Source organism: Vipera ursinii, assembly GCF_947247035.1.
Source record: "Vipera ursinii genome assembly, chromosome: Z".
Taxonomy (NCBI): Eukaryota; Metazoa; Chordata; class Lepidosauria; order Squamata; family Viperidae; genus Vipera; species Vipera ursinii.
Window position 1 is genome coordinate 118,493,641 of NC_139517.1, and position 26,738 is coordinate 118,520,378.

General features: G+C 38.2%; 1 protein-coding gene across 1 annotated transcript in view; it reads left to right on the forward strand.

The window, feature by feature from the left end:
- The window catches only part of PTPRN2 (protein tyrosine phosphatase receptor type N2), a gene marked incomplete at its 3' end in the record, with an annotated part of 756,267 nt that overhangs the window by 20,707 nt on the left and 708,822 nt on the right, over positions 1-26,738 (forward strand). Inside the window, exon 2 of the mRNA XM_083376709.1 lies at positions 25,516-25,566. Coding sequence (XP_083232835.1) covers positions 25,516-25,566 — 51 coding nt within the window. The remainder of the gene's footprint in view (positions 1-25,515; positions 25,567-26,738) is intronic.

The window sequence follows — 26,738 nt, forward strand, 5'->3', positions numbered from 1 at the left end:
AGTCTCTTCTTAAAAACTTACAGTGTTGGAGCACCCAGAACTTCTGGAGGCAGGTTGTTCCACTACTTAACTGTTCTAACTCTCAGGAAATTTCTCCTTAGTTCTCCTTGCATCTCTGTTTGATTAGTTTCCATCCGTAGCTTCTTGTCCTGCCTTCAGGTGCTTTAGAGAATAGATTGACCTCCCCCCACTTTGTGGCAACCCCTTTATGGAGAAGGAGGAACTTTATTTGTCCATATATAGGTAAATATAAATTAATAATAACAACAGCAACAATAACACAACAACAACAACAACAACAGTTATGCAGTAGTAAAGGATAAAGGAGCCTTGGTGGAGCAGTGGGCTAATGCCTCCTTAAGTAACACCAGCTGCCTGCAATTAGTGCAGGTTCGCATCCCACTAGGCTCAAGGTTGACTCAGCCTTCCATCCTTCCGAGGTAGGTAAAATGAGGACCCAGATTGTTGGGGGCAATTAAGCTGACTTTGTAATAATGCCGCTTGGGTGTGTGTGAAAGCCCTAATAAGCAGGCATATACATAGAATGAAGGCTACTGCTAAGCTTGTAAGCCGCCCTGAGTCTTCGGAGAAGGGCGGGATATAAGTTGAATTAAAATAAAAATAAAAATAAATAAAATGCTATCTAATGCTTCCAGCAGAGGACAGAATTTCTAGAGACTGAAATAGTAATTAATTTTATGACTAATAATTAGGAATATCACTTTATTACTAATTGTTATCTTGTCCCATTTTTATAGATGTTGCAGTATAAGAAATTTGTTGTTAGAATGCATAATGTCAAAGCTTGGTTAATGGATAGGAGATTTGCTTTCTCCATGAAAGCTGAATGTGTGTAAATTTATGTACTGTGTCGCTTGGCAAGAAGAAGACAAAAAAGTCCACAGACTCTCCACTGCATCAAGTGATGTATTGATTTAATTTTCTGATTAGAAGAAGGAAGAACTTCATTATCTTAGCATAATAAGAAGGGTGGCATTGTCTATTTATTAAAAATGCATACAATGAATTTAAAGCATATTATTTCTATCCATGCTGTGCTTTAAGTAAAACAGGCTTTAAGACCAAGGAGAAAGTTATAGTAATCTTTGATTTTGTAAATAAGTGGAAAACTAACAGCTATAGATTGTTTAGTGAAAATACACATTCTCATACACATAAAATCTGGTTTATAGCTGCTTTAAAAGATGTTTCTCATTAATTAAGGACACAGCTATCTGTTAAAATTTGATTGCAGTGTACAACCATTTAGGACAGACATGTCAAACACAAGGCCCGGGGGCCAGATCCGGCCCACGAAGTGGTTTCATGTGGCCCGCGAAGCCATCCTGGAAACAGTGAGGGAATGGCCCTCACTGCCTTGGCCCTGGCCCAGAGACCCTCCTTCTGCCAGAGACCCTCAGATCTGTCCCACTCCTGCCCAGGCCCCCACGCCCACCCTGGTCATACCCACCCGGCCCCCTGAGGGCAACCGCAATGCTGATGCGGCCCTCAATGAAATTGAGTTTGACACCTCTGATTTAGGAGGCCACCTAGTGTTAATGGGTGTTTAAAGTTTCGAATCTTGCAGAAATGTCTAAGATTTCTGCTTACTTGAAAGATCATTCACAGGAAAGATATATTTCAGTTTGGAGGAGATGGATAGATTATATTCAGAATAAATATGGGACTAAAAAGTTCCATTTAGCTTATGAGTAGATTTTAGAGGGATATTGTTATTGGTACTTTGTATGTAGTTATGTTAAAGGGGAGTTAAAGCACATTATGAATTTGGTTAATTGTATATTATGCATAATTTTTATTTAGAATATGATTATTATAACTATAATCCTGTATTTAGCTCTGGGAAGTGGGGGGGAAGTGGGCGGGTTTGGGGTGGGGGGGATTTGGGGATATATTGTAAAATCTTGTTTTTGTAAAACTCTTTAATAAAAAAAAGAAGAGACTAGACAATTACCTGTCTGAGATGGTATAGGTTTTCCTGCTTGAGCAGGGGGCTGGACTAGAAGACCTTCAAGGCCTCTTCCAGATTCTATTCTATTCTATTCTATTCTATTCTATTCTATTCTATTCTATTCTATTCTATTCTATTCTATTCTATTCTATTCTATTCTATTCTATTCTATTCTAATTTTTAGTTGCTTGATCCATTAGGACAGGTTCTTCCTAAATTTCTCCCTCTGACCGGTGTTTAGTTGTTTTCTAGGCAGACCTCTTCTTGTTCCCCAAGTGTCAGACACACATTCCCTTACAATTTTTTTTATTTTCCTTACAATTTTTTTTAAGAATTACAGTATTTAGTGCTTAGTAAACAACACGTTGTTTGGGTTCAAATATTTAACATTAACTTCTTCAATATAAATCTGTTCAATGCTACACAATCCAATATTTTTTCCTGATCCTCCTTTCTTTTCCATATTTTTTCCATTTTCCCCTCATTACACAATTACAATTTTTGGTACTGTTAATGTGTGCAGAGTTAAATATAATCATCTTCATCATATTTTACTAATATACAAATAATATCAATTTATAAATCAATCATATTAATTCATTAATCAATATCCTGTTTTTTGTGCTCTTGTTAAGGTTTGATTTCCAATCAGTATTTGAAATATCTTTATCAGTTATGATTTTCTCAATATTAAATACATTTATATAGCTAAAGGTTTTATTCATATCAATCCTCCTCTTATCTTCATATTTCACATATCAAAAAAAGGAAAAAAATGTTATCTTAGTTCTAAATCATATCTTTCATTATAAAAGTCTAATTATATCTAAGGGTCATCCGTTCTTTTAATCTTATTCAAACAAGTACTTAAACATATAATGCCCCCTCTTAAAGGTCAAATCTTCTGTTTTTTAAATCTGACTGTCACTTTCTTTCTTTGCCAAGTAGCTTTCCAAGCTAGGACAATTAGATCACCCAGGAATTTTCTTTCTATTTTCATAAAAATTGCTTGGTATGAGGAAGACAATTTAGGTAGGATATTTATGGGGGGAATTCCATCTATTTGTATTCTTTAAACAACTCCCAATTCCTTTCTCCATTTCTCTTTTCATTCCCTGTCTCCCAAGTTGTGACATTTCCCCTAACAGCTCTATATTCCATTTTTAAATTTTTTTTAAAATCTTCCTTGCCATCAGATATATTTTGCAGACCCAAGGTCTTTTGTATTTTTATTGTTATACCTAAGTCTTGCAGTATTTTGTTTGTATACAGTTTGTATATATTTCTCTTTTTTTATCTCTTCCATCTCTAAATCCATTTCCTCTGTTTCGCCTTCTGATTTCTGGATTATTTGTTCATGCTTTGTAGTTGTTATCTGGGAACTTTCTAGTTGTAGATTTAATTTGGAAATTTGCTCATTTATATTATCTAAACTGTTTTTAATCTCATTATGATTTCTTTTTATGTCCTCTTTGCATTCAACAATTGTTTGATGAATTAGTTGTAGCATAGAATATATTTCTTTCTGAAAGGTGTTTGTTTTTTATTGAGACATCATTCCTGGAGATCCTCTAATTATCACCAGTCTCAGTAAGAGTAGATCAAAATTTCCTCTAGTTTTCATGTCTTTATATATATCCTTTATAATCCAATAGATTCCAAAGTATAGGTTCAGTCCTGAAAGCAATATTTTATAGTGAACCTTTGTCTCTACTATCCAAAAATTGTCAATCAGGCAAAGTTGTAATCCACAATGTTTTCAGTGTTCAAAATGTTCAACCTCTCTGAAAACAGCTGAAAAGTCTCTCCCAGCCAGGTGTAGGCCAAGGTCAATTTTTTCTTTCTTTCCCACTAGCTCTTGAAGTTAAAAGTCCAAACTCAGTAGGTATTTATAATCCAAGAAGGTCAGGGTGATAAGTATGTCAAAATATTTTCCTTTATTGCCAGCTGTTCTCCCAAGCTAAGAATCACCAAGCAGCCAGGAAACAAATTATAGTGCTATACACAAATCCACCACTAGATGTCACTCAAAGTCTATTTTCCACTCTTAAAACAAAGGATTGATTTCTTATATTTTGCCTCAATGTTTTTTTTTCAAAGAGAAAATCTTAACAGCTATCTCAGTTCTCAAATTTATCAAAACTGTAGCTTTATGTTACTTCCATTTCAGTATTGTATGTTTCTGTCCCCCATAAAATTAAAACGGTGCTTCCATTTACATTTGGAGGTTTTTAGCTTCTTGAGAGCCTTTCCCAAGAAATTCAGTTGTAAAATAGTAAAGAAAGGATCAATATTCTCACCCAGTTCCAAACATGCTGTTTACAATATGTTAATTTTTTCTTCTTTAGTTGTCAGCAGCTAATGGCTGGCCACACGAATGTAGCTGGACTTTCCCCTGCTGGTTTGGAGGGCTTTCCTTAAATCGAACAGAAAGACCGCTATCTCTCCATGATCTACAAGGCACCTCTCCTCTTCATTGCCTCTTCAGGGTGATTTTAGGCCCTTTTTAGGGCCCCCAGCAGGGTGAAATCGGGCGTGGAAGACAGAGCCCTGCCTTCCTGCGTCCCGTCCCGCCACAATCAAGTTGGATAAAGTTCTTTTTATGGTGCTCCTGATCTGGTGCCCTTCTGGTATCTCATACTTGCAGAATTCTTAAAGAGGATAGTTAAAGTTTATAATAAATAATTTACCTTTAGTGATCACTTTCTTGAATTTTGTGCAGTTCATCACATGCTTCATGCAATGCTGGAGGTTGGATAATCTCTTTGTGCCTGTGAACCTTTGAACCTTTTGGACAAATGGTGAGAGATTGATAAGGGGAAGGATCTTCCCACTTGTTCTTCTGTCTGGTTCTCACTGGTTATATTGTTAGGGAAATAACTCTGTATGTAGAAGAAACAAAGGTTCTTCCTGCTTAAATTAGAAAAAGTGTTTTCCTCTCTTTAGCTTTTCTCTCTCCGAGATGTAATTTTCTCAATTGTAGTTTTTCTGTCTTGATTCATTTCTCAGTACAGGTAGTCCTTGAATTACAACCATTCTTTTAGTGACCTTTTGAATTTTCAACGGCATTGAAAATGATCATTTTTCACACTTACGACCATTGCAGCATCCCTGTGGTCATGTGACTGACCAAAATTTGGACACTTGACAACTGGCATGTACTAATGATGGTTGCAGTGTCCTGGGGCCATGTGATCACCTTTTGTGACCTTCTGCTAAGCAAAGTCAATGGAGAAGCCAGATTCACTTAACAACATTTTACTAACTTAACAACGGTGGCAAGAAAGATTGTAAAATGGGGCAAAACTCACTTAACAAATACCTTGCTTAGCAACAGAAACTATGGGCTCAATTGTAGTCATAAATTGAGGACTACCTATATAGCTAGTGTTTGCTTCAAAGGCAGTTAATGTCTGCTGGTATTTCAAAGGCAACAATATTAATGAACATTTCTGTTTTTTGTTATGGAACATTTTGCTTTATAATTTATCTTTTTTCAGCTCTCCCTATAATCAGGACCTCTGTCTCTAATTTAAAAAGGTAAAGATAAAGGTTCCCCCGCACATGCGTGCTAGTCGTTTCCAACTCTAGGGCCGGTGCTCATCTCCGTTTCAAAGCCGAAGAGCCAGAGCTTGTCCGAGGACGTCTCCGTGGTCATGTGGCCGGCATGACTAGACACCAAAGGCGCACGGAACGCTGTTACCTTCCCACCGTAGTGGTCCCTATTTTTCTACTTGCATTTTTACGTGCTTTCAAACTGCTAGGTTGGCAGAAGCTGGGGCGAATAACAGGCACTCACTCTGTTACGCAGCACTCGGGATTCAACCTGCCAAACTGCCGACCTTCTGATTGACAAGCTCAGCGTCCTAGCTCCTGCTAAATTCAAATTTCCAACATACAGTATAGGATGTTATAACGCATCTGAGAGAAAAAGCATTTGTACTTTTCATGAACCCACCCTTCTCCCCAGTTTTGGAAGGCTATTTAGGTAACATGTTAGCTTTGCAATTCCTTGTTTTCAAAGCCAGTTGTTTGATTAATTCCTCAAAAAGCTTTATATGAGATTTCTAAAAGCATTGGCAAGCTTTGAGTGGCATTCTCTTGTAATAGTCTTGTTTCTGTTGTATTATAATTGTCTTTTTTGTCCGGTCTTTGGTAATTAGGTAATTATTTGGGGAACTCTGCATCAAAAAGGAGATTTTCCTATTATTCATAAAAGGCATTATGAGAAAAATAAACCCGAATATTGTGAGCTGGGATTTTAAACATATTGGCAAGGCTTCAATAGCTCCTGGAAAACAATTTTAAAAGGTTTTTAGTTAGCTTTCTTAATGATGCCAGCAATCCATAAGTTGAAAGGATAAATATGCCAAAGCTGCCAACATATCATTTTACTCTGTAATACAGGAATATATTACAGTATGTTTGTTTCCCCATCTTGATTTTTTTATTTGCATGTGTGAGTGTGGGTATGAGCATACATGTATGAGCATTGAGGTTTACAGGGTTGGTTTGCAATGGGTTGGGTTTAAATCAGAGTTCCCCAACCTTTTGGGCACCAGGGACCAGTTCTGTGGAGAGAGGTTTTTCTGCGGACTGGAAGATATGTGTTTTTCTGTGTTGTCTCCATCTCGCAGATGGGGTTTTGCTTATTTGTGTGGACTGATTGCTGACATGCTGTGGCCCACTACTGGTCCATGGACTTGGGGTTGGGGACCCCTGGTTTAAAGGACAGAAAGTAAGATGGTAGTGTTTTTTTTTAATAACATTTTGTAATTCAGCAAGCAGGTCTCTGGTATTAACGAACGAGGCTATGGTATTAACAAATGTGCTTTGATATATCCTCTTAGCAAACACTGTGGATAGCTTGTGAATTCTAATGAGCTTAAATAAGCTTCTTCTCATTAGTACTCATTATTCAATATTTCACAGTTTTGCACATATGCATTGTACACACAAATCTGCTTTAATATACTTCCTATATTATGCTATATTCTTTTTCATTGATGTATCCTTTTGATGATCCTTATAATGTTTTGGAAAGAGGTCATTGTACAAATGACTCATACCAAAAAGAATTCATAAGTAGTAGAGACCATGTGCCATTTCTTTCATAAAAGAAGTAACTGAAAGCAAATGTTATTAGTGAGGATAGACTTCCAAAACTTCAATTAACAATTCTCTTGCTATCATGCTATCGGCAGTCTACTGTTAAATTGAAAAAGTATTGAACTCATATTCTAATTTTCCCCAACGCATTCAGATTATATTTTACCTGTTTGTCAGTGGTGAATATTAGAACACAGCAGACTAAAAAAAGTAATTGTGTGGGTGGAAAGAATGAAAAGGCTTGAAATAAATATAAAGGTTTTTATTATCATAGAGAAGGAAGGAGTGGGTTAATGAATTGCTAGCTCCCTTAGATAGTACTTGGTTTTTTTATCATCTTTACACCAAAGTAACAATTTTCTTATTATTAATGAAAGACAATATCGGAAAATTAAATTGAATATTGCAGATAGGGATTTTTGACAGCCTCTGAGTAATACTTTCAAAAGAATAGGTTTGTTCTATATACTCAGTGCTAAAAAAAGAAAAAGAAAGAATCCACAGAACAAAAAAGTGAGTAATTCTAGCAAAAGTAGAAAATCCTGAACAGTGAAAAATGGATTATTAAAAAATTCAGAAAAGTGGGAACAGGTTATTAAAATATTAATAGCTCTATACCTGCTTAATGTTTTCAGCACTGCTGATTTTTTTCTTTATAAATATTACTTATGTACTGGTAGTCCTCACTTATTGTTTGATTTAATAATTGTTCAAAGTTACAACAATGTTAAAAAAATAGCTTTAAGACCAGTCCTCTCATTTGTAACAGTTGCAGTGTCCCATGGTCATGTAACCCCCATATATGTGCTTTGCAGCTGGCTTGAGACAAGCAGAGTTAATAGAAAAGGGAGAAGAAAATCACAACCATGCAATGACTCACTTAATGACTGTGACACTTAGTGACAGAGTTGTTGGCACCAATTGTAGTCACTAGCAACAGTTATTGTACAGCCAAAGTTCCTATTATGTTGCTTAGTTTTTGTTCAAGAATTCAGAATTTTCTGGATCCATATAACACTGAAAGTTATAAAGCAAAGTTTGAAAGGCTCACATCCTGGAGGATTCATGCACAATATGCTAAACTAAAAATAAATATGAAGCCATTCATTATGTAAGATGAAAGAATTCAGAATTTAAAATTAGTAAAGCCTTAAGTTCTGTTCATAGATATATTCCATGTACATTCTGATTTTAGATTATGGGTTTTTCTCTGTATCTGTTCCCTTGGCGTACCCCAAGGCTCTGTTTTAGGCCCAGTGTTCTTCAACATCTTCATCAATGATTTGGATGAGGGGATAGATGGGGGGGGCTCATCAGATTTGCAAATAACAGTAAGCTGGCAGGAATAGCCAACACTCCAGAAGACAGGCTTAAGATACAGAAGGGTCTTGACACACTCGAACACTGGGCGCTATCTAACAAAATGAAATTCAATGGTGAAAAAAGTAAGGTTCTACACTTAGGCAAAAAAAACCCCAAATGCACAGGTACAGTATAGGTGGTATCTTGCTAAATAGTAGTAACTGTGATGGGGATCTTGGAGTCCTAATGGACAATCACATAAATATGAGCCAGCAGTGTGCTGCAGCTGCCAAAAAAGTCAACACAGTTCTAGGCTGCATTAACAGAGGGAAGAAATCAAGATCACATGAAGTGTTAATACCACTTTATAACATCATGGTAAGACCACATTTGGAATACTGTATCCAGTTTTGGTCACCACGATATAAAAAAGATGTTGAAACTCTAGAAACTAGAGTGCAGAGAAGAGCAACAAAGATGATTAGGTGTTGTTGTTGTTAGCCGCGAAGTCGTGTCCGACCCATCGCGACCCCATGGACAACGTTCCTCCAGGCCTTCCTGGATTAGGTGACTGGAGGCTAAAACATATCAAGTACGGTTGCTGGAATTGTTCAAATATCTCAGGGGGTGCCACAAAGAAGAAGGAGTCAAGTGATAATTTGTTTAAAAGCACTTTCATCAAAAATACTGTTTCAAAATAATTATTCTCTCTATTAAAATTTTCTTATTCCTACTCATTGTTAAGTTTTTTTCTAAAAGTTTTTAAATCTTTAAAACCATGTATTTCCCTTTGTAACCCAGAATAAATGTTGAGTCACCAAAGTAAAATTTTCTTATACTGCTGCTCAGTAAATCTTTCTTTAATTATAAATTAGTAACGTTCAAAAGTGTTTAAGAAAGAGGCTCATGGGAACCTTGAGTCCATATGGCTGTGAATTTAATTGAAATCCCTCAACTCCAGCTGTTCAATTCAAGGCTAGTAATAAAAACCTCAGCTTCTGCAGGCTATGAGAAGCACTCTCTGGAATTCAAGTGGGTGATCTTGTGATCTCTCCTTTATCCAGAAAGACTATGCTGACCAGAATTCATTGTCTGGCTGCCAATTACCATCACAATGCTGTCTTCTCTCCTGCAAGGATGATTAGTTCACCCTGAGTCCTAACCAGAAAGCCCAAAAAACCAATCACTTCTCCAAATATCCACTTTTCTTCACTCAATAGTATAGCATAAAGAAAAATATGCTACTTTTAGGGGAGTGATCAGGAGTGTGTAAAATTTTGTCCAACTATCAAGGATATTCTGTGTTCACTATAGAAGTAAATGCAATAAAATTTTTAGAGAATATCCCACACCTATTTGTTTTTCTAATGGAGTATCCGTTGGGGATGGGTAAAAAATGTCAAGATATCAATTGCTACTACACAATTTATATCCTGCCCCTCTTTTTTATCATTTCTGTGCATATCCCTGAGTTTCCCTCATCTCAATAGTTTCATAGATTGAAATTGCAATAAGACATAATGTGTTTTATTTGCTTTTTGCTTACTACCATTATTATTTCTGAATCATGGATCATAGCATGATATTGTCTTATTCACTAAACTAATTAGATGTGTGAATTGGGCTTGTAAATTTCTGCCTGCTTATTAATTTAAGGCCATTTGATCTCTCACTTAATTTCTTTCTGTGGAAGCTTTAATCTGCAAAGAACACTTCAAAGGCATCTTAAGTTAAGAGAACCTCTTCTTTGACACATACATTGCAATGTGATTGACATGCAAGCAATGTATTTTGTGCCAGCAGATTTAACACCTATGCAAAAGGCCGTGGGTGAAGCAAAGTGTGAATGTTGGGTGGGTGTTTTAAATGTGTATAAAATAGCAGGCTTGTTTTCTTAGGGAATAAAACTTGTCATAAATCAAGGTGTTTCTGGAAGGCTAGGACTAGGGCAGGTCTCCCTTTGCTGACTTGGTCCTGAACTTTATTTACTGCATATGTTTGGATTACAGCATTTGTTTTGCAAATTTTAGTTTATCTGCCTTTATCGCATGATATTTGCATACATTCTGGCTCCATGGATCTGAATTCTCTTCAATGACTTTAATGGTCCGGTGTTGAGAATTTTAGGCTCAAAGATTTATAATTCTTCATGGGTGCCTTTGTGATGCTTTGTTTATTCATTAAATTTATATGCTGCTCATCTCCCTACCTAGAATGATTCTGTGTGGTTTACGATGGCGTTAAGGGATAAATATAAAAACATTTAAAGCAATAGAATTAAACACAAAGGCAAAAATCCAAGAGCATGGACAGTATACGAGTGGCCTTTTGTCTTTTACTCAACCAACCACCTTCAGCATGGTTGGAGGGCCAGAAGGGTGGGGGGAGGCAGATCTCTCCTCTGGCGGCAAAATATTCAAAAGGATGAGGGCTGTGGAAGAGAAGTGTCTTTTTCTTGACCCCACTAACAAAATTCCTTGGCTGTCTTGAGAAAGATGGTCCAAGCCATGAAGGGCTTTAAAAGGGATAACTGACACTTTGCATTGGACCTGGAATCACAGAGGCAGTCAATCTTGAAACAATGGTGCTACATGAACAAACTGTGAAGGGACACCAGAATTGTCCCTATACTATTGTAGTGTTTGAATACTCTTCAAGGGTAGTCCCAAGAGCATATTTCAGTGGTTAACTCGTAAAGCTAGAAAGCAGGAGACCATGAGTTCAAGTACTGCCTTAGCCATGAAAGTCAGCTGGGAAACTTTGGCCAGTCATTCTCTCTCAGCCCAACTTACCCCACAGGCTTATTGTTGTGGTGGGGGGAATAGGAGGAGGAAGATGTGATGGAGATGTTTGCTGCCTTGAGTTATTTTTAAAGATAATAAAGGTGAGATATAAATAAAATTTAAAAAATAAAAATGAGTGAGTGAGCACAGAGTTTTTGTAGGGGTTATGCTTGTGAGGTGATATATAAAGCCTTCGAATTAGGCAGAATCTAGTTAAATTTTACACACATGCATGCACATAGGTTCTTGTGGTCCGTCCTTACTTCAAACGGTTCCTTCGCCCCTTCCAGGAGGTGTCGTCATGTCACGAGCACCCACCGCACAGCAAACTCCTCCTTCTCCCATATGGCCCATACACGTTCAGTGTCTGTTAGCTTCCTTGACGTGTTGCAGGGTTGCAAGGAGCCATGACTATTCTTCTGGAGTAGAACAGCCCCGACCGCAACGTTGCTGGCATCAACCTGGACCACAAACAGTGTGTCGGGGTCTGGGTGAAGCAGGACACACATACACATAGTTGAAATTCACCAGATCAGGACCTCATTTCTTTATTTTATTTATCTATATAGTATATTGTATTTCTAAATCCATATAAACCCATCTCCCTCCCACTAGTGGCTAACCTTCAAAGGCATCCAAACTTTCCTACAGATAGTTTGTAGTTATTAGCACTTCCTGCCCACTAATTGATTTTCCCCAGTGTCTTGCATAAATTGATATCTCCAACTTACAAGTAATTTACAAGCTAGAAGCCTTTCCTTTCTGTTGGATAGCTGACAATAAGTGACAATTGTGAATGATGGGAATATGCAATCATTTGAGCTTGGAATTTTAAAAGATTAAAAAAGTCACAAAGGACAGAGAGAGGAGGTGATGAGGTAGGCAGTGATGATAATCAAGAAATTTCATGGAAATTTCTACCAATGCCTTGGATAATCCTTGAAACAGGAGGATATCTACTTGATCTGGTTGATGACTTCCTTCCCTTCTCATAAGGCTTCCTAACATGTTGGAACAAAAGAACAGATGGGAAGAAGCATCAAATAAAATCTGAACTAGTACAATCATAGCTGAGAAGTCACCCTACTGCTTCTTAAAGTGTCATTAAGTGTTGGTGGCTAACCCTTGAGTCTACTTTAAAAACAAGGTTCACAAATTATCATAATGTAGATAATAGAGGTTATTTTGAAAAGTTGGTTTATAGTTTAGCATTATGTATGAAACAGTTAATTTTGAACTTCAACAAATCATGACTAAATAGCTAGTCATAGTGTCTACTGCAGCTGTTTAACATCTTAATGTACTTATTAGATCACAGAGAAAACTTTGAAAAACAACTGTGACCTGTTTCTCAATAAAGTCATTTGGAACCTGTGTGCTCCATTTTGCTGTGTTTCTTGAATGTTTTTATCTACTCAGTGCTGATGATGTGTGCAGAATTGTTTGGGAAGTGCAATTGACCATTATTATGTTGGTGCTTTGACTATTGTATGCTGGTCAAAACAAAACTACCGTAGTAAATGGTTCTTGTGTCTTTCTTTCATTAGGAGTGAAGGAGACAGCCTTTTTAATAGTGTAAAATAATATATTTTATCTCTACTGATAGGGTCACATTGCTCTTGGTTGTGTAGTTGATAACTGTAATTGCAGTTTGAGTTTTGTAAACCATTCTGAATGTTTCTTTAAAGGGCAGGATAAAATATTTTAAGTACAGCTTGTTTGTACATAGAACTCTGTTTTATCCCTGTGGGAATAAACAGGGCTGATTCTAAACACAGACATTCCCACTATCTCTGAAGTGCATGAATTCCTAATTCTGTAATTCCCAACAAGTTGTTGTTTGTTGTTGTGTTTGAATGTTGCAAATTATGATTTGCTCACAAAATCTAGGTTTGAAGAAGGAAAGGAGTTGGTATGACCCCCACACTGTTTAGACTAGGGCATGGGTAGGCAACCTCGGGTCTTTTATGACTCATGGACTTCAACTCCCAGAATTCCTGAGCTGACTCAGGAATTCTGGGAGTTGAAGTCCATGAGTCATAAAAGGGCCGAGGTTGCCTACCCCTGGACTAGGGGTAGGCAACCTTGGCTCTTTTATGACTCGTGGACTTCAATTCCTGCTGGCTCAGGAATTCTGGGAGTTGAAGTCCACGAGTCATAAAAGAGCCAAGGTTGCCTACCCCTGGTTTAGACTTAAGAAAACTGAGCTCCTGCTCAGATTTAGCTGGGCTGATGTGCACTGCCAGCATATCTCAAGGGTGTCTGATTTGGAAACATTTATACACAACCTTCTAGTCTTTAAAAAAGTGCAGTTTCTAAACCAGTTTTTTATCACAGCAAAAAGTGTATATCAGAATGACTTCATGCAACCTTGGCAGTATTAAACAGAGATTAAGCTGATTGGAATTATGCAAAGTAAGAATGATAATTTAGTTAACCTTTGGGGTAATCATGCACTTCAGTTGCTTATGATGCATATTGTTTGGGGAAGGTGGGACAGTGTAAACTTGCTACGACCTAATTTCACAAATTACACAATGTTCTTATCTGGCAGCAGTTAACTTTGCTGTGGGTGCTCAGATTTTATTACAGAGACATCATTGGTCCTCTGGGGATGGCATAGATATATTTTGTCTGGAATCATAAGTGCCAGAGATGCCTCTATGCACAATTTGAGAGTACGGCATACTTCTACAATGGTTCAAAAGTAACATGGTTAAAGCCTTCTCATGGACAAGATGACAGATACTTAAAATTAAGGCAATCCATTTAAAAAGGTTTGAGAATCAATATAAACACAGTTATCTGGAGATAATAAACTTGAGTTTTGCACAAATACAACATTATTGTTTTGTATATTTCTGCATACTGTAGTGCATAATCTGCCATGAAATGAGTTTAAGGGTATCTGAAATTGAAGAATCAAATAAACCAAGTTCAGAGTATATGCTAGGTGGCATCTATAAAGGTCTCTGCCATTTGCATTCAGAATTCATGCTAGAAGTCTGGTGATCTTCTGTCATCTTAAAAAAAAATCCAATCTTGATCAGGAATTTTGAAAAAAAAAATTGCTCGCCCCAGCCACTATTTGCATCAGCTGAAGCTTCTGAATCTTATTCCAATCACATCAGCCCATCCAATCTGGTCAAAAAGGAAAGGTATGTTATGGACCCTGTTAAATTAACAAATATTGATGGGTGGGGTCCAAGAAGAGGGCCTTTTCTTGCCTCCACTCTGGGGAATATCCTCCCCCCAGATATGAGGCAAGCTTCCATTCTCCTGGCCTTTTTGAAAATTTTGAAGACCTGACTCAGCCACCTTGCATGGGACTTGGAGTGCAGCATGCAATTCTCATAGTGGTTGGTGCCTTATGGCCCTCCCACCACCTTTTAACTTTTAATTTACTTTAATTTTGTTCCTACAGTACCTGGTTCCTTTTACTGATATATTGCATCTTTATATTGTTTTTATGCTTTTATACTTTTAACTACAGTGCCCAGAGTCACTCTAAGAGTGAGATAGGCAGTATCTAAATTTGATAAATAAACTAAACATGTTTTATTTTACAACAATAAAAAATAGTTTGCTACTGGCTTCTTCAATTTCCAATCTAATGACACTGGTACTTCCTGGTAATTTCTATCCAGAGTTGCTGTATCAGTGAGTTGGGGGGGGGGGGAAACATAAAGATTTAATAAGCAAACAAAGATTGCTGCTGACAACTAGTTGGGCAGTTTTGGGGATGCTCTGTACAATGCCTTTAAAATCTGAGTTGCTGCAGTAGAACTATGGCGTCAGTATTCTGAAAAGATTCCTTCATCTCGTTAAGCACTGGCACAAAATATTTAAATAGCACCAGCAAAGGAACCCAGCAAAGATGCAAAGTATCTCAAATTCTCTATCCCATTGCTAAGAAAAAAGAGTTCCTAGTCAAAAACGTAATCACTGTCACAGCATCATTAAATAATAGTTTTAGTCTGAGCTTCAAGGCAAGCCATTCCAGTGGTTAATTATTCTCACTGTCAGAAAATTTCTCCTTAGGTCTAGGTTGGGTTTCTCTTTAATAAGTTTCCACCCATTACTTCTTGTCCTGCCCTCAGGTGCTTTGGGGACTAAGTCCATTCCCTTTTCTCTGCGCCAGCCCCTCAAGTACTGGAAGAGAGCTATCATGTCATCCCTAATCCTTCTCTTCGATAGCCTAGTTGTACCTAGCTCCCTCAACCTTTCATCATATGATTTAGCCTCCAGATTCCTTATTATCTTTGTTGCTCTTCTCTGCACACTTTCTAGGGTTTCAGCATCTTTTTTGCATTGTAATGACCAGAACTGGATGCAATATTCCCAGTGTGGTCTCACTAGTGCAGTTTAAAGTGGTACTATTAGTTCTTATTATCTTGATGCTGTCTCTCTGTTGATGTAGCCCAGCAATGTATTGGCTCTTTTGGCAACCGTAGCAAACTGTTTGCAGTTATTTAAGTAGTAATTTAATTTAATTTAATAATTTGATTTCTATACCGCCCTTCTCCCGAAGGACTCAGGGCGGTGAACAGGGCAATACACAATAAAAATCAGATACAAAAATTAAAAAACCATTAAAAAACCATTAAACATCATGCCCATAAATGCATTAAGACACCTGGATCTGTTACTACTGTAGCACTGTTGAACCAGTATTGCCTATTCTATATTTACGCATTTGGTTTTTCTTGCTCAAGTGCAGGGCCTTGCTTTTCTTATCACCGAATTGCATCTTGTTGGATAGGGTCCAACGTTCATACCCTGTCAAAGTCCCTCTGAATCTTGAGCATCTTCCAAAATGTTGGCTGTTTCCCCCAGCTTGATGTCATCTGCAAATTTGATAAGTTCCCCTTCTATCCCCTTGTCTAGATCACTTATGAAAATGTTGAAGAGTACTGGGCCCAAGACCAGAACCTTGAGGTACCCCCACTGCATGCTTCCCTCCATGAAGATGCAGGTAGATGTAGTTCCATTGAATTACAAATGCATTACATTTTCTTAATGATAACTTTCAGTAATTAATTTGTTGTTGTTGTTAGCTGCGAAGTCGTGTCCGACCCATCACGATCCCATGGACAGCGTTCCTCCAGGCCTTCCTGTCCTCTACCATCTTCTGGAGTCCATTTAGGCTCACACCTACTGCTTCAGTGACTCCATCTAGCCACCTCATTCTCTGTCATCCCCATCTTCTCTTGCCCTCAACCTTTCCCAGCATTAGGCTTTTCTCCAGTCTTTCCTTCTCATTAGGTGGCCAAAGTATTTGAGTTTCATCTTCAGGATCTGGCCTTCTAAAGAGCAGTCAGGGTTGATTTCCTCTAGGACTGACCGTAATTAATACACTGTATTAATTAAATATCTGCATGTTTAATTCTGGAAAATATGCTTTTAGGCCAGATAAATAACACCTAGATATTATTTAATAGGACTAGAAATGTAATTTTTTAATCTGGTTGATTTGTCCCCTTCCCCCCCTTCCCTCCCCCCTCTCCCCCCCCCACACACATTAGAAGAAGTGAAAAATTATTCTGGTGAATTTTTCACTTCATGGTTCATAGATAGGGCAGGGTCCACTTTGACATATCCATTTAATTCTTTGATATTTTGCAATGATTTGTGCATTTACTTTGTACATGGAAGTCTCTGACAGTCTCCTCCCTCCATTTTCCTTCTCTAATACTGTAGCAGATTTTTGTTTTACCTTCAGCTGTCAGGGTTACTTCTGCCTTAATTGATTTCATTAAGGAGCAGCCATATATTAAGCACAGCCAAGTCATGTTCACCTGTATGAAGGAAGCTGACAGGGTAACCCAACTCTAGCATTTCAGAGCAGATTGAAAATGTGATGCAATTTATCTCCCGCAGGCCTTTTAAGATAGATGAATACTGCATTTTAAGCATGTTTTCTTGCTGGACAGAGTACAAGAGCTAAGTCAGATTCAAGCATAAAAATAGGAATAGCCTTATTGCCAAATGAAAATCCATCCTTAGAGCAAAATTAAGCAAAGCAGGGTTATCTTGATCACACTGTTCATATTCCTGAGGTCTTAGGAAACTTAAAACTAATCATGCTTCTGCAAAGTTTTAATGAAATATGTGGCAAATATTCTACTTTATGCAAAGGATTCAGTAGTATGATAATTGCATGACCCCAGGACATAGTTTCAAAGTAAATAATAGTAGATGTTGAAACGAAGACACCTATTCATCTCCAGATAAACATATATCTGTTGTCTGGAATTGCCAGAAAAACAGGATATAAGTATAAACATGATGTAAATGCAGTAAATGAATAAAATGGAGACAGAATGAAATTGTGTTGTTATACAGTTGTATATTAGCATTCATATATTTTATAATTCTTTGATAGAAAGCACCACTGCTGTAGGGAATTTAAGTACAAAGCTTAAGATAAAGTATCTTTTTAGTGGCATCAGTGAAAGACCTCACCCTTCAAGGCAAAAAGTGAATGTGCCAGACAGACAGGAGGAATCTTGCTCTGGAAGTCTAAGAGCCAGATGGTCCATGCTGAAAACAGTTTTGCCTACTGCGATGAAATGATGGATTATTGTGTGAGTAGAATGCAAGTAACCCCTTCATGGATTACTGCCTTGTTGTGGTGAAGGGGCTTGCATAATTCAATGAAGCTATGAGCTATGCCGTGCAGGGCCACCCAAGACGGACAGGTCATAGCAGAGAGTTCTGACAAAACGTGATCCACTGGAGAAGGAAATGGCAACCCACTCCAGTATCTTTGCCATGAAAACCCTATGGACAGTACCAAAAGGCAAAATGATATGACGCTGGAAGATGAGCCCCTCAGGTCGGAAGGCGTCCAATATGCTACTGGGGAAGAGCAGAGGGCTAGTACTAGTAGCGCCAGAAAGAATGAAGCGACTGGGCCAAAGCTGAAAGGACGCTCAGCTGTGGATGAGTCTGGTGGTGAAAGGAAAGTCCGATGCTGTAAAAAAATTTTCTCCATAGGAACCTGGAATGTAAGATCCATGAATCAAGGCAAGCTGGACGTGGTCAAACAAGAGATGACAAGACTGAACATCGACATCTTAGGTATCAGCGAACTAAAATGGACAGGAATGGGTGAATTTAATTCAGATGACCATCAGGTATACTACTGTGGGCAAGAATCCCTCAGAAGAAATGGAGTAGCCTTCATAGTCAATAAAAGAGTAGGAAAAGCAATACTGGGATACAACCCTCAAAATGACAGAATAATCTCAGTTCGAATCCAAGGCAAACCATTCAATATTACAGTAGTCCAAATCTATGCCGCAACCACCAGTGCTGAAGAGGATGAAATTGACCGGTTCTATGAAACCCTCCAGCACCTTATAGAACTAACTCCAAAGTTCTTTTCTTTTAATCCAAGAATATTTCAAATAGATGCTTATGTGTGTTAAATACAGAGAAATGGTTTGTTTTTTTGGGGATTTGCTTAGAAAATCAATGACATGAGACACTTATTTGATTTCATTGCTGATGGAGTTGAATTCCCCTTGTAGTCAGTTTGGGTTTTTTTTTCTTTCTCAGCTTGGCTGTAGAGGAAACTTCCAATGATGTAATCTTCAGAGTCTTTTGAAGTGGAAGTTACAATAAATCTAATATATATATTTATTTTATTTAAAACGTATATAGCCACCTATCTTGAAACCAATTCTGGGTTGCTCCCAAACAAAAAAAATTGAAAATGTCTAACAGCATTTTAAAGCTATAAAACTCCACTGATTAGCATTAAAAACAACAAAAAACATGGCACTAATCCATTTTAGTATGATTATCTAGCTTCTCCCAATGCATGGGAGAAAAGCCAAGTCTTCAAAGCCTTACAGAAGGCTAAAAAGCTCAGAGACCTGCAAAGGATGAGGGAAGAGTGTTCCACAGGGCAGGGGCTGCCACAGGAAAAAGTCTTCATAGCTCCCATCAGATGATAGTATTGAGGGGAGGGGATTAGGACCTTGCCTATCCTATCTGGTGGGATGGGTAAATGTCCTTAGGTAAAGGCCCTAAGATAGCCTGGCCCTGTGCCATATAGGAATTTAAAGATGATGATCAGCATCTTGAATTGTACCTGGAAAGAAACTGGAAGCCACTGCAGCTCACACAACAGAAAAATTATATGGACAAACCTAGAGGCCCCTATTACTATGCGCTCTGCTACATTCTGGACCAATTGTAATTTTGGGATAGTCATCAAGGGCAGCTCCATGTAGAGTGCATGGAAGTAATCCAAATAAATAATAATGACCATAACAAAACAACAACAACAATGTGACTTAATAATCCTTGGTGAAAAGTTGTTCTGTAAATTAGAGCTGGAGTTAACCAGTTGTTTCTTTGAACAGGTTATTTAGAAACCATTCATTTAGGTGTTTATGTATTTATTGATTAGATTTTTAAATTTTAAAGAGCTGTGTGATGCAGTGGTTAGAATGCAGGCTAACTCTGCCCACTGCTGGGAGTTTGATCCTGACTGGCTCAAGGTTGACTCAGCCTTCCATCCTTCTGAGGTCGGCAGAATGAGGACCCAGATTGTTGGGGGCAATATGCTGACTTTGTAAACCGCTCATAGAGGGCTGTAAAGCATTGTGGAGCGGTATATAAGTCTAAGTGCTGTTGCTAAATTGCCACAATCATGTGACTCTTTAACATTTTACAGAGGGGAAAAAACCCATTGAACAATAATGCAAAGACAATGAAATAAACATGATAAAATTTTAAGGATGGTCTAAATAGGGCATTTATATAATGCTTGTAGTTGTTAGCTTAACTAACTAAATAGACCTTTTGGAAGGATTCTTTTTTTATGTAATATTATTAAAAAATTTAAATACAAGAAAAAGACTAGTACAAACTAAAATAGTGCAAAAAAGGAAAAAGAAACAGGAAAAAAATGAAAGAAAACAAAAGCAAAAAAAGAAAAAGAATAGCAGAAAAATAGAACAAAGAAAATATAAAGAACTAACTTACATTGGGGTCTCTCTTCCTCTCCTCCTCTCTCTCTCCCTCCCTCCCTCCCTCCCTCCGTCTCTCAAGTTATATCATGACTTTGAGAAGAGGTCTTGTTTTAATATGCTTCCCAAAGGCTTCTCTGTTCTGGTAAATGATTCCATATATTCATGATGTCTAGTGCTAGGAAACTAATGTGCTACTATTTTTTGTACCAATGGAAGATCCTGAGTGGGCTTTAAAGGTTGCCCTGTTGTTAGTAGTCCAGCCAAGGGGTGATGAAAACACGAGTTAGGTCCTTCTACTCCAAGGTAAAACATTGCTGCAGTCTGAATTATTTGAAGCTTCCAAAGGCAGAACCATTCAAAGTACATTGCGGTATTCTAACCTGAGTATCACTAGAATAAGAATAAAATACATACTAGCCTTGCAGTTTCTCTTGTGAAACATTATTCTTGAAAACTAGATATGCATCACATTTCCCCCCTGTTTCTAATTATTTTATATACTTTTAGTGTGAAACTGTTCATTAAGCTGTACTTTATAAGAACCTACAGAAGCAAATTTTTACATAATATTTGTCTACCTAAATGCCAAATAAAGTTACAGGCACACTGTGTTCTCCCTGTTCAAGTTTTGAAGACCATGAATACTGAATCACTTATAAGAACAGATGGCATATACTGCTTATGGCAGCCAGAAATACTTGAATATGTGCCACCTTTTCTCCTTCTGCTATAGGGAATTTTGAGTGAGGAAAGCACAGGATCACTGTTAAATGTCAAGGAGCACATCTTCCATATTACAAATCTACTATTATTTATTTATTTATTTATGTATTAATTTAATTTATATACCGCCCTTCTCCCAGGGGACTCAGGGCGGTGAACAGGGCAATACATAAAAACTAGATACAAAAATTAAAATTATTAAAACATGATTAAACAATGCCCATAAAATTAATACAAATTAAAATGAAGTTCATTTATAAAAATCCCACCCCGTCCCATCAGGCCAGGCCAGCTTGTTTAAAAAGATGGGTTTTAAGATCGCGCCGGAAGGAGCGGAGATCGGGCGCCATCCGGAGCTCAACCGGAAGATGGTTCCATAAATCCGGTGCACCCACAGAGAACGCCCTCCCCCTGGGGGCCACCAGTCGGCATTCTTTGACCGGTGGCACCCTGAGGAGGCCCTCTCTGTGGGAGCGTACTGGGCGGAGGGAAGTTGACGCCGGCTGCAGGTGCTCCCCAAGGTATTCCGGACCCATGCCATGAAGGGCTTTGTAGGTCATTACCAACACCTTGAACCTCACCCGGAAGACAACTGGTAGCCAATGCAGCTCACGGAGCAAAGGTGTGACATGGGAGTATCGGGAAACTCCCAGTACAACTCTCGCGGCTGCATTCTGTACCAGTTGGAGCCTCCGAGTGGTCTTCAAGGGTAGCCCCATGTAGAGAGCGTTGCAGTAATCAAGACGAGAGGTCACGAGCGCATGAGTGACCGTACGTAAGGCATCCCAGTCTAGATAGGGCCGCAACTGGCGCACCAGGCGAACCTGGGCGAAGGCCCCCCTAGTCACAGCTACAATATGGTCTTCTAAGGAGAGTTGTGAATCTAGGAGGACTCCCAAGTTGCGAGCCCTATCTACAGGAGGTAATGACTCACCCCCCATAGTGAGGGGTGGGATATCCTGAATATCCCGAGATGCCGGTACGCACAGCCACTCAGTCTTGTCAGGGTTGAGTCGAAGCCTGTTCCTCCCCATCCAGACCCGGACCGCCTCCAGGCACCGGGACATCACGTCGAGGGCATCACTGGGGTGGTTTGGGGTCGAAATGAAAAGTTGGGTATCATCAGCATACTGGAGAAAGGATATTACTTGCATATTACTGGAGAAAGGATGAGAACAACAAGAATTTGAAGCATTAAATCAGTCTATGCATCTTTATTATAAGGAGGATTGAAAGCTGAATCAAAAGGTGGAATTGTCACCTAAGTGAGCAATAGTGATAAGACAATGGGTAACCTGCTTTTTTCCTCCCATTTTCTCCTTCCTTATCAAGATAATTTAAAGCAGGGGTGTCAAACTCAATTTCATTGAGGGCCACATCAGCATTGCGGTTGCCCTCAGGGGGCTGGGGGGGTATGGCCAGGGTGGGTGTGGCCTATTGGGGGTGTGTGACTAGAGTGCATATGGCCTACTGGGTGGGCATGGCCAGCTCTACATCATTGGCATCAAGGGTGCCTATGGGGGTCTGGGCAGGAGTGGGACAGATCTAGAGGTCTCTGGTAGAAGGAGGGTCTCTGGGCCAGGGCCAAGGCAGCGGGGACCGTTCACTCACTGTTGCCAGTATGGCTTCGGGGGCCACATGAAACCACTTCGCGGGCCGGATCTGGCCCCCGGGCCATGTCTGATTTAAAGTTTCCAGGACACTCTCTCTTCTTCTTTTCCCTTGGGAATTGTGTGCTTGTGTTTGTGTGTGAATCTATGTTTTTTAGGACCATGGTACTTTGGTTTCTTTTCCAAAAGATGTATTGGAGTGTGTGCATCAGTCTGCAATTTTGTAAAATCTGTGACTTTTCCTCAGGAAATTTGGCTGGTGTTTTAAAAGAGCTTGCAGACTGAGCTGCTTTAATGAGCTGTAGATAACTGTTTCTATCCCTTGCACTCCAACGCACTTTTTAAAGAACCAAATTGGAAATATAGTTTAATATCATTTAAGGTAAGGTAATTCTTAGATTCACTTTTAATTCTTTTTACATAAGAAGGTAATTGTGAGGAATTGTTTGTAAGAAGATGAAACACAGTTTTTGTAATTCATGCAACGATTGGAGAATTTGCAGAAGATAATGCTTCTACAAATTATTTATTGTCTTCATATTATGTATTATAGGAATTACAATTAATAACTAGATATTTAAAATGAAATCTGCTGTATCTTAATGTTTTAGAAAATTATAATCCAAATCAAATGATATTTATAAAAGTCCTTGGCTTATGAGTAAAGCACATGCAACATTCAGCTTCATTTTATATAAAAGCTCCATTAAAATATTATGTTTTGAAGGAGATTAAGGCTGTTTTAATCTGTCTTTTTCCAAAAACAAGTATTGGAATTTGCTATGCACACATTTATTAATTTGTTATTCAGGACACGTATCTTATACTTAATTGCATCAGATACCTCATTCTAATCAGCCTATAATTGCTAACTTTTGTCGACACATAGAAAGTGCAGCATTATATAATCAATTTTTCCTGTGCTTATTGAGTGCTTACTAAATGTTAATGCAAAAGAGACTGAATAAAAGTAAAAGGTATTATTTGAATTACACATGTGCTCCAAAGCAATCTGTTTAAACTTGGTGGCTCAATAGCGAAATGGAAGACAATGTTTAATATAAGAAGTGAAATGTGATAAATGTTAGGTCTCAAGCGCAAATGAATATCCACAGAGCTTCAGTCAAATCTGCCTTCCATGAGAATTAGGAAGAAAAAAATGGAATCTTTTCCCATGATGAGATTATGATACTGGAAATTGTGATGCCTGCATTGTTACTGAAAAAACAATTTGGGGGAATACTCCTTTGTTCTTCAGTTGGCCAAATGACTGATAACAAAAGAAAAAGACAATAGAACCACAGTGGATTGTTCCTTGAAGATGTCCACTCAGTATGTAGAAGCTGCAAATCACTGGAGAAGAGATTTAAAATAAAAAAGTGCAATGTCATGCAATCTGTGACCAATTGTCATCTCACATACTGTGTATAGTTTAATTGCCACATTTGAAGAAGCTAGGTAAAAGTAAAGGTAAAGGTTCCCCCGCACATGCGTGCTAGTCGTTTCCATGTCTAGGGGCCGGTGCTCATCTCCGTTTCAAAGCCGAAGAGCCAGCGCTTGTCCGAGGATGTCTCCTTGGTCATGTGGCCGGCATGACTAGATGCCAAAGGCGCACGGAACACTGTTACCTTCCCACTGTAGTGGTCCCTATTTTTCTACTTGCATTTTAACGTGCTTTTGAACTGCTCGGTTGGCAGAAGCTGGGATGAGTAACAGGTGCTCACTCTGTTACGTGGCACTCAGGATTTGACCTGCCAAACTGCTGACCTTCTGATCGACAAGCTCAGCGTCCTAACCCACTGAGCCACCGCGTCCCTTGGTAACTGATTAGCAGAGCTGGTTTCCTTGACCTGCTGAAATAGTTTTTGAAGGAAAAGTAGGGATAGTGAAATAAATATATCTCTTCAGATTCATTGGCCACATTTCTGTTCTTCATTCAAATGTTTTCCTGCATGCAACAAATCTCAGCATTTCCCAATAAAATTAATTATATCAACGATGTTACTCCTTATATTTGATCAAAACAAAACACATAGGTAAATAGTAACAGGTTGGCAAAGGTTTGCAACCAGGTTGTATAGTCTCCCCTTATTTATTCAGCCTATATTAAGGGAAGCTAAATTGGAAGAAGCTATAAATAGCTATAGGTAGCCAAAGTGATTGTGATGCTCAGATATCTGCTTAGCTTAGAAAAATGGCTATGGAGATGATCCAGGTACAGTATAAACTATCATGCATGGATCTGAGAAACAATGTGGAATCCCTCTTAATCTCTAGGACATTTATTTTTCATTGTAGGGTGCTCACAAGCAAAAGATAAAGATATATACCTCTCTCACTAGTAATCATCCAATGAAGCTGGTTGGAAGGAGATTTAAGATGGAAGAACTTCATTTAGGACATTAACGTGGAATTCATCAATACAGAACATAGTGAAGGCTACTGACTCAAATGTCTTTTAAAAGAGAATTGGATAAATTCATAAAAGGCAGGATAATTAAGTCTTGAAGATTCAGTATTATCTCTAAGGGGTAATATGCCTCCAAATTCAATTTGAAGAGAAGAATAGTGAGAGGTATATGTCTTTATCTTCTGTTTGTGAGCACCCTGTTATAAAAAAAATAAAAGTCCTAGATTAAGAGGGACTCCTTATCCTTGACATAATCCAGTAAGACTGTTTTTATGCTGCTACTTCTTCAAGTATGTTCTTTTTGGAAACTATGTCAGTATTGCTGACATAGATGGGGGATGGTTTCCTCAAAATTGTTTAGTGGAACCTCTGGGTAACAGCGAAATGTTTTGTGAAAGCATAGCCTGAAAATATTATTTTTTTTATAAGTAGGAATTCTGATTTCTCTTTTTGTTTCTCCTTTCAAGCTTTCCAATTCACCACTATCTAGCTTGCATTTTTAATATGAAATTAATCTTTGCTTTGCCTTGATTTTTATAACCAGAAATGAGAGATCATTGTTTGCTTGAATTACCGTAGTCTGATCTCATTTTGATTGTGTATTTTTATTGCATCCTAGGCTGCCTCTTTGAAGATGATCTCTGCAAAACTTATGAAATCTGTGTAAATGGTAAGTCACTGAATTATGTGCATGTTTTTCTGAAAGCTGTTTTGTAGTTTGATGCTGATGAAACTTTAAAACCTCCAGTGATGAAGCACCCACAATTTCTGGAGGCAATTGTTCCACTGATTAATTGTTCTAACTGCCAGGAAATTTCTCCATAGAAATTTCTCCCTCCTTGATTAGTTTCCATCCATTACTTCTTGTCCCCCTTCAGGTGATTGGAGAATAGGTTGACCCTCTTTTCTTTGTGGCAGTCCCTTAGATAATGGAACACTGCTATCATGTCACCGCTAGTTCTTCTTTTAATTAAACTTGATATACCCAAGTCCTGCAACCATTCTTTGTATGTTTTAGCCTCCAGTCCATTAATTATCTTTGTTGATCCTCTCTGCTCTCTATGAGTCTCAACGTCTTTTTTTACATCATGGTGACCAAAATTGGATGCAGTATTCCAAATGTGGTCTTGGAATACGGATCCCTCTGATTCCTGTGATCCAAGGCATTTTAAAGTGATATTAACACTTCACATGATATTAATTCTATCCCTCTGTTAATACAGTCCTTCTAGGAGTATTTATTGTTGGTGAACATTCCCAACATTCTTCTTTTATCCTTCCCAGTAACCCCGTTTTATGGCCATACACACACAGGACTTGAAGGAGTTGAGTTTAAACATAACACTAATTCATCTTAGGTGACTAACTAGGCTCAGCCATAAATCTCAGTTCTCCAGATACTAAAGCAGGGCTTGTATAAATCATAGGCTGGGCTCATACTGCAAAAATAATAATAATTTATTTATTTATAATGGTAAAGTATACTTTCAGTTGAGCTTGAATCATAGTGACTTCATGAAGAAGGCTATATAGTTTTCTTATCTTCTTCTGAATGATTTTTTGAGCTTCTTGTAACCCTATTACAGGAAAGAGCTTTTCCTAATATTAGAGAGCTAATTTAGTAGCCCTATCTATGTATGAATGAAATCGAGGTTGAATTTGGCTCAGTCAGTCCACAAGATTGTTAGTGAGAGAACTTGTAGGGCCCATTGAATAGATAAGAGCTTTCAATTCACAAGAGCCCCTTGAGCACCAAGACAAGATATTGGCTGTGACTATACAATTGAAACCATATTCTTTTTTATCATCATTATTTGCACATATAGCATGTTAAATGGAGCA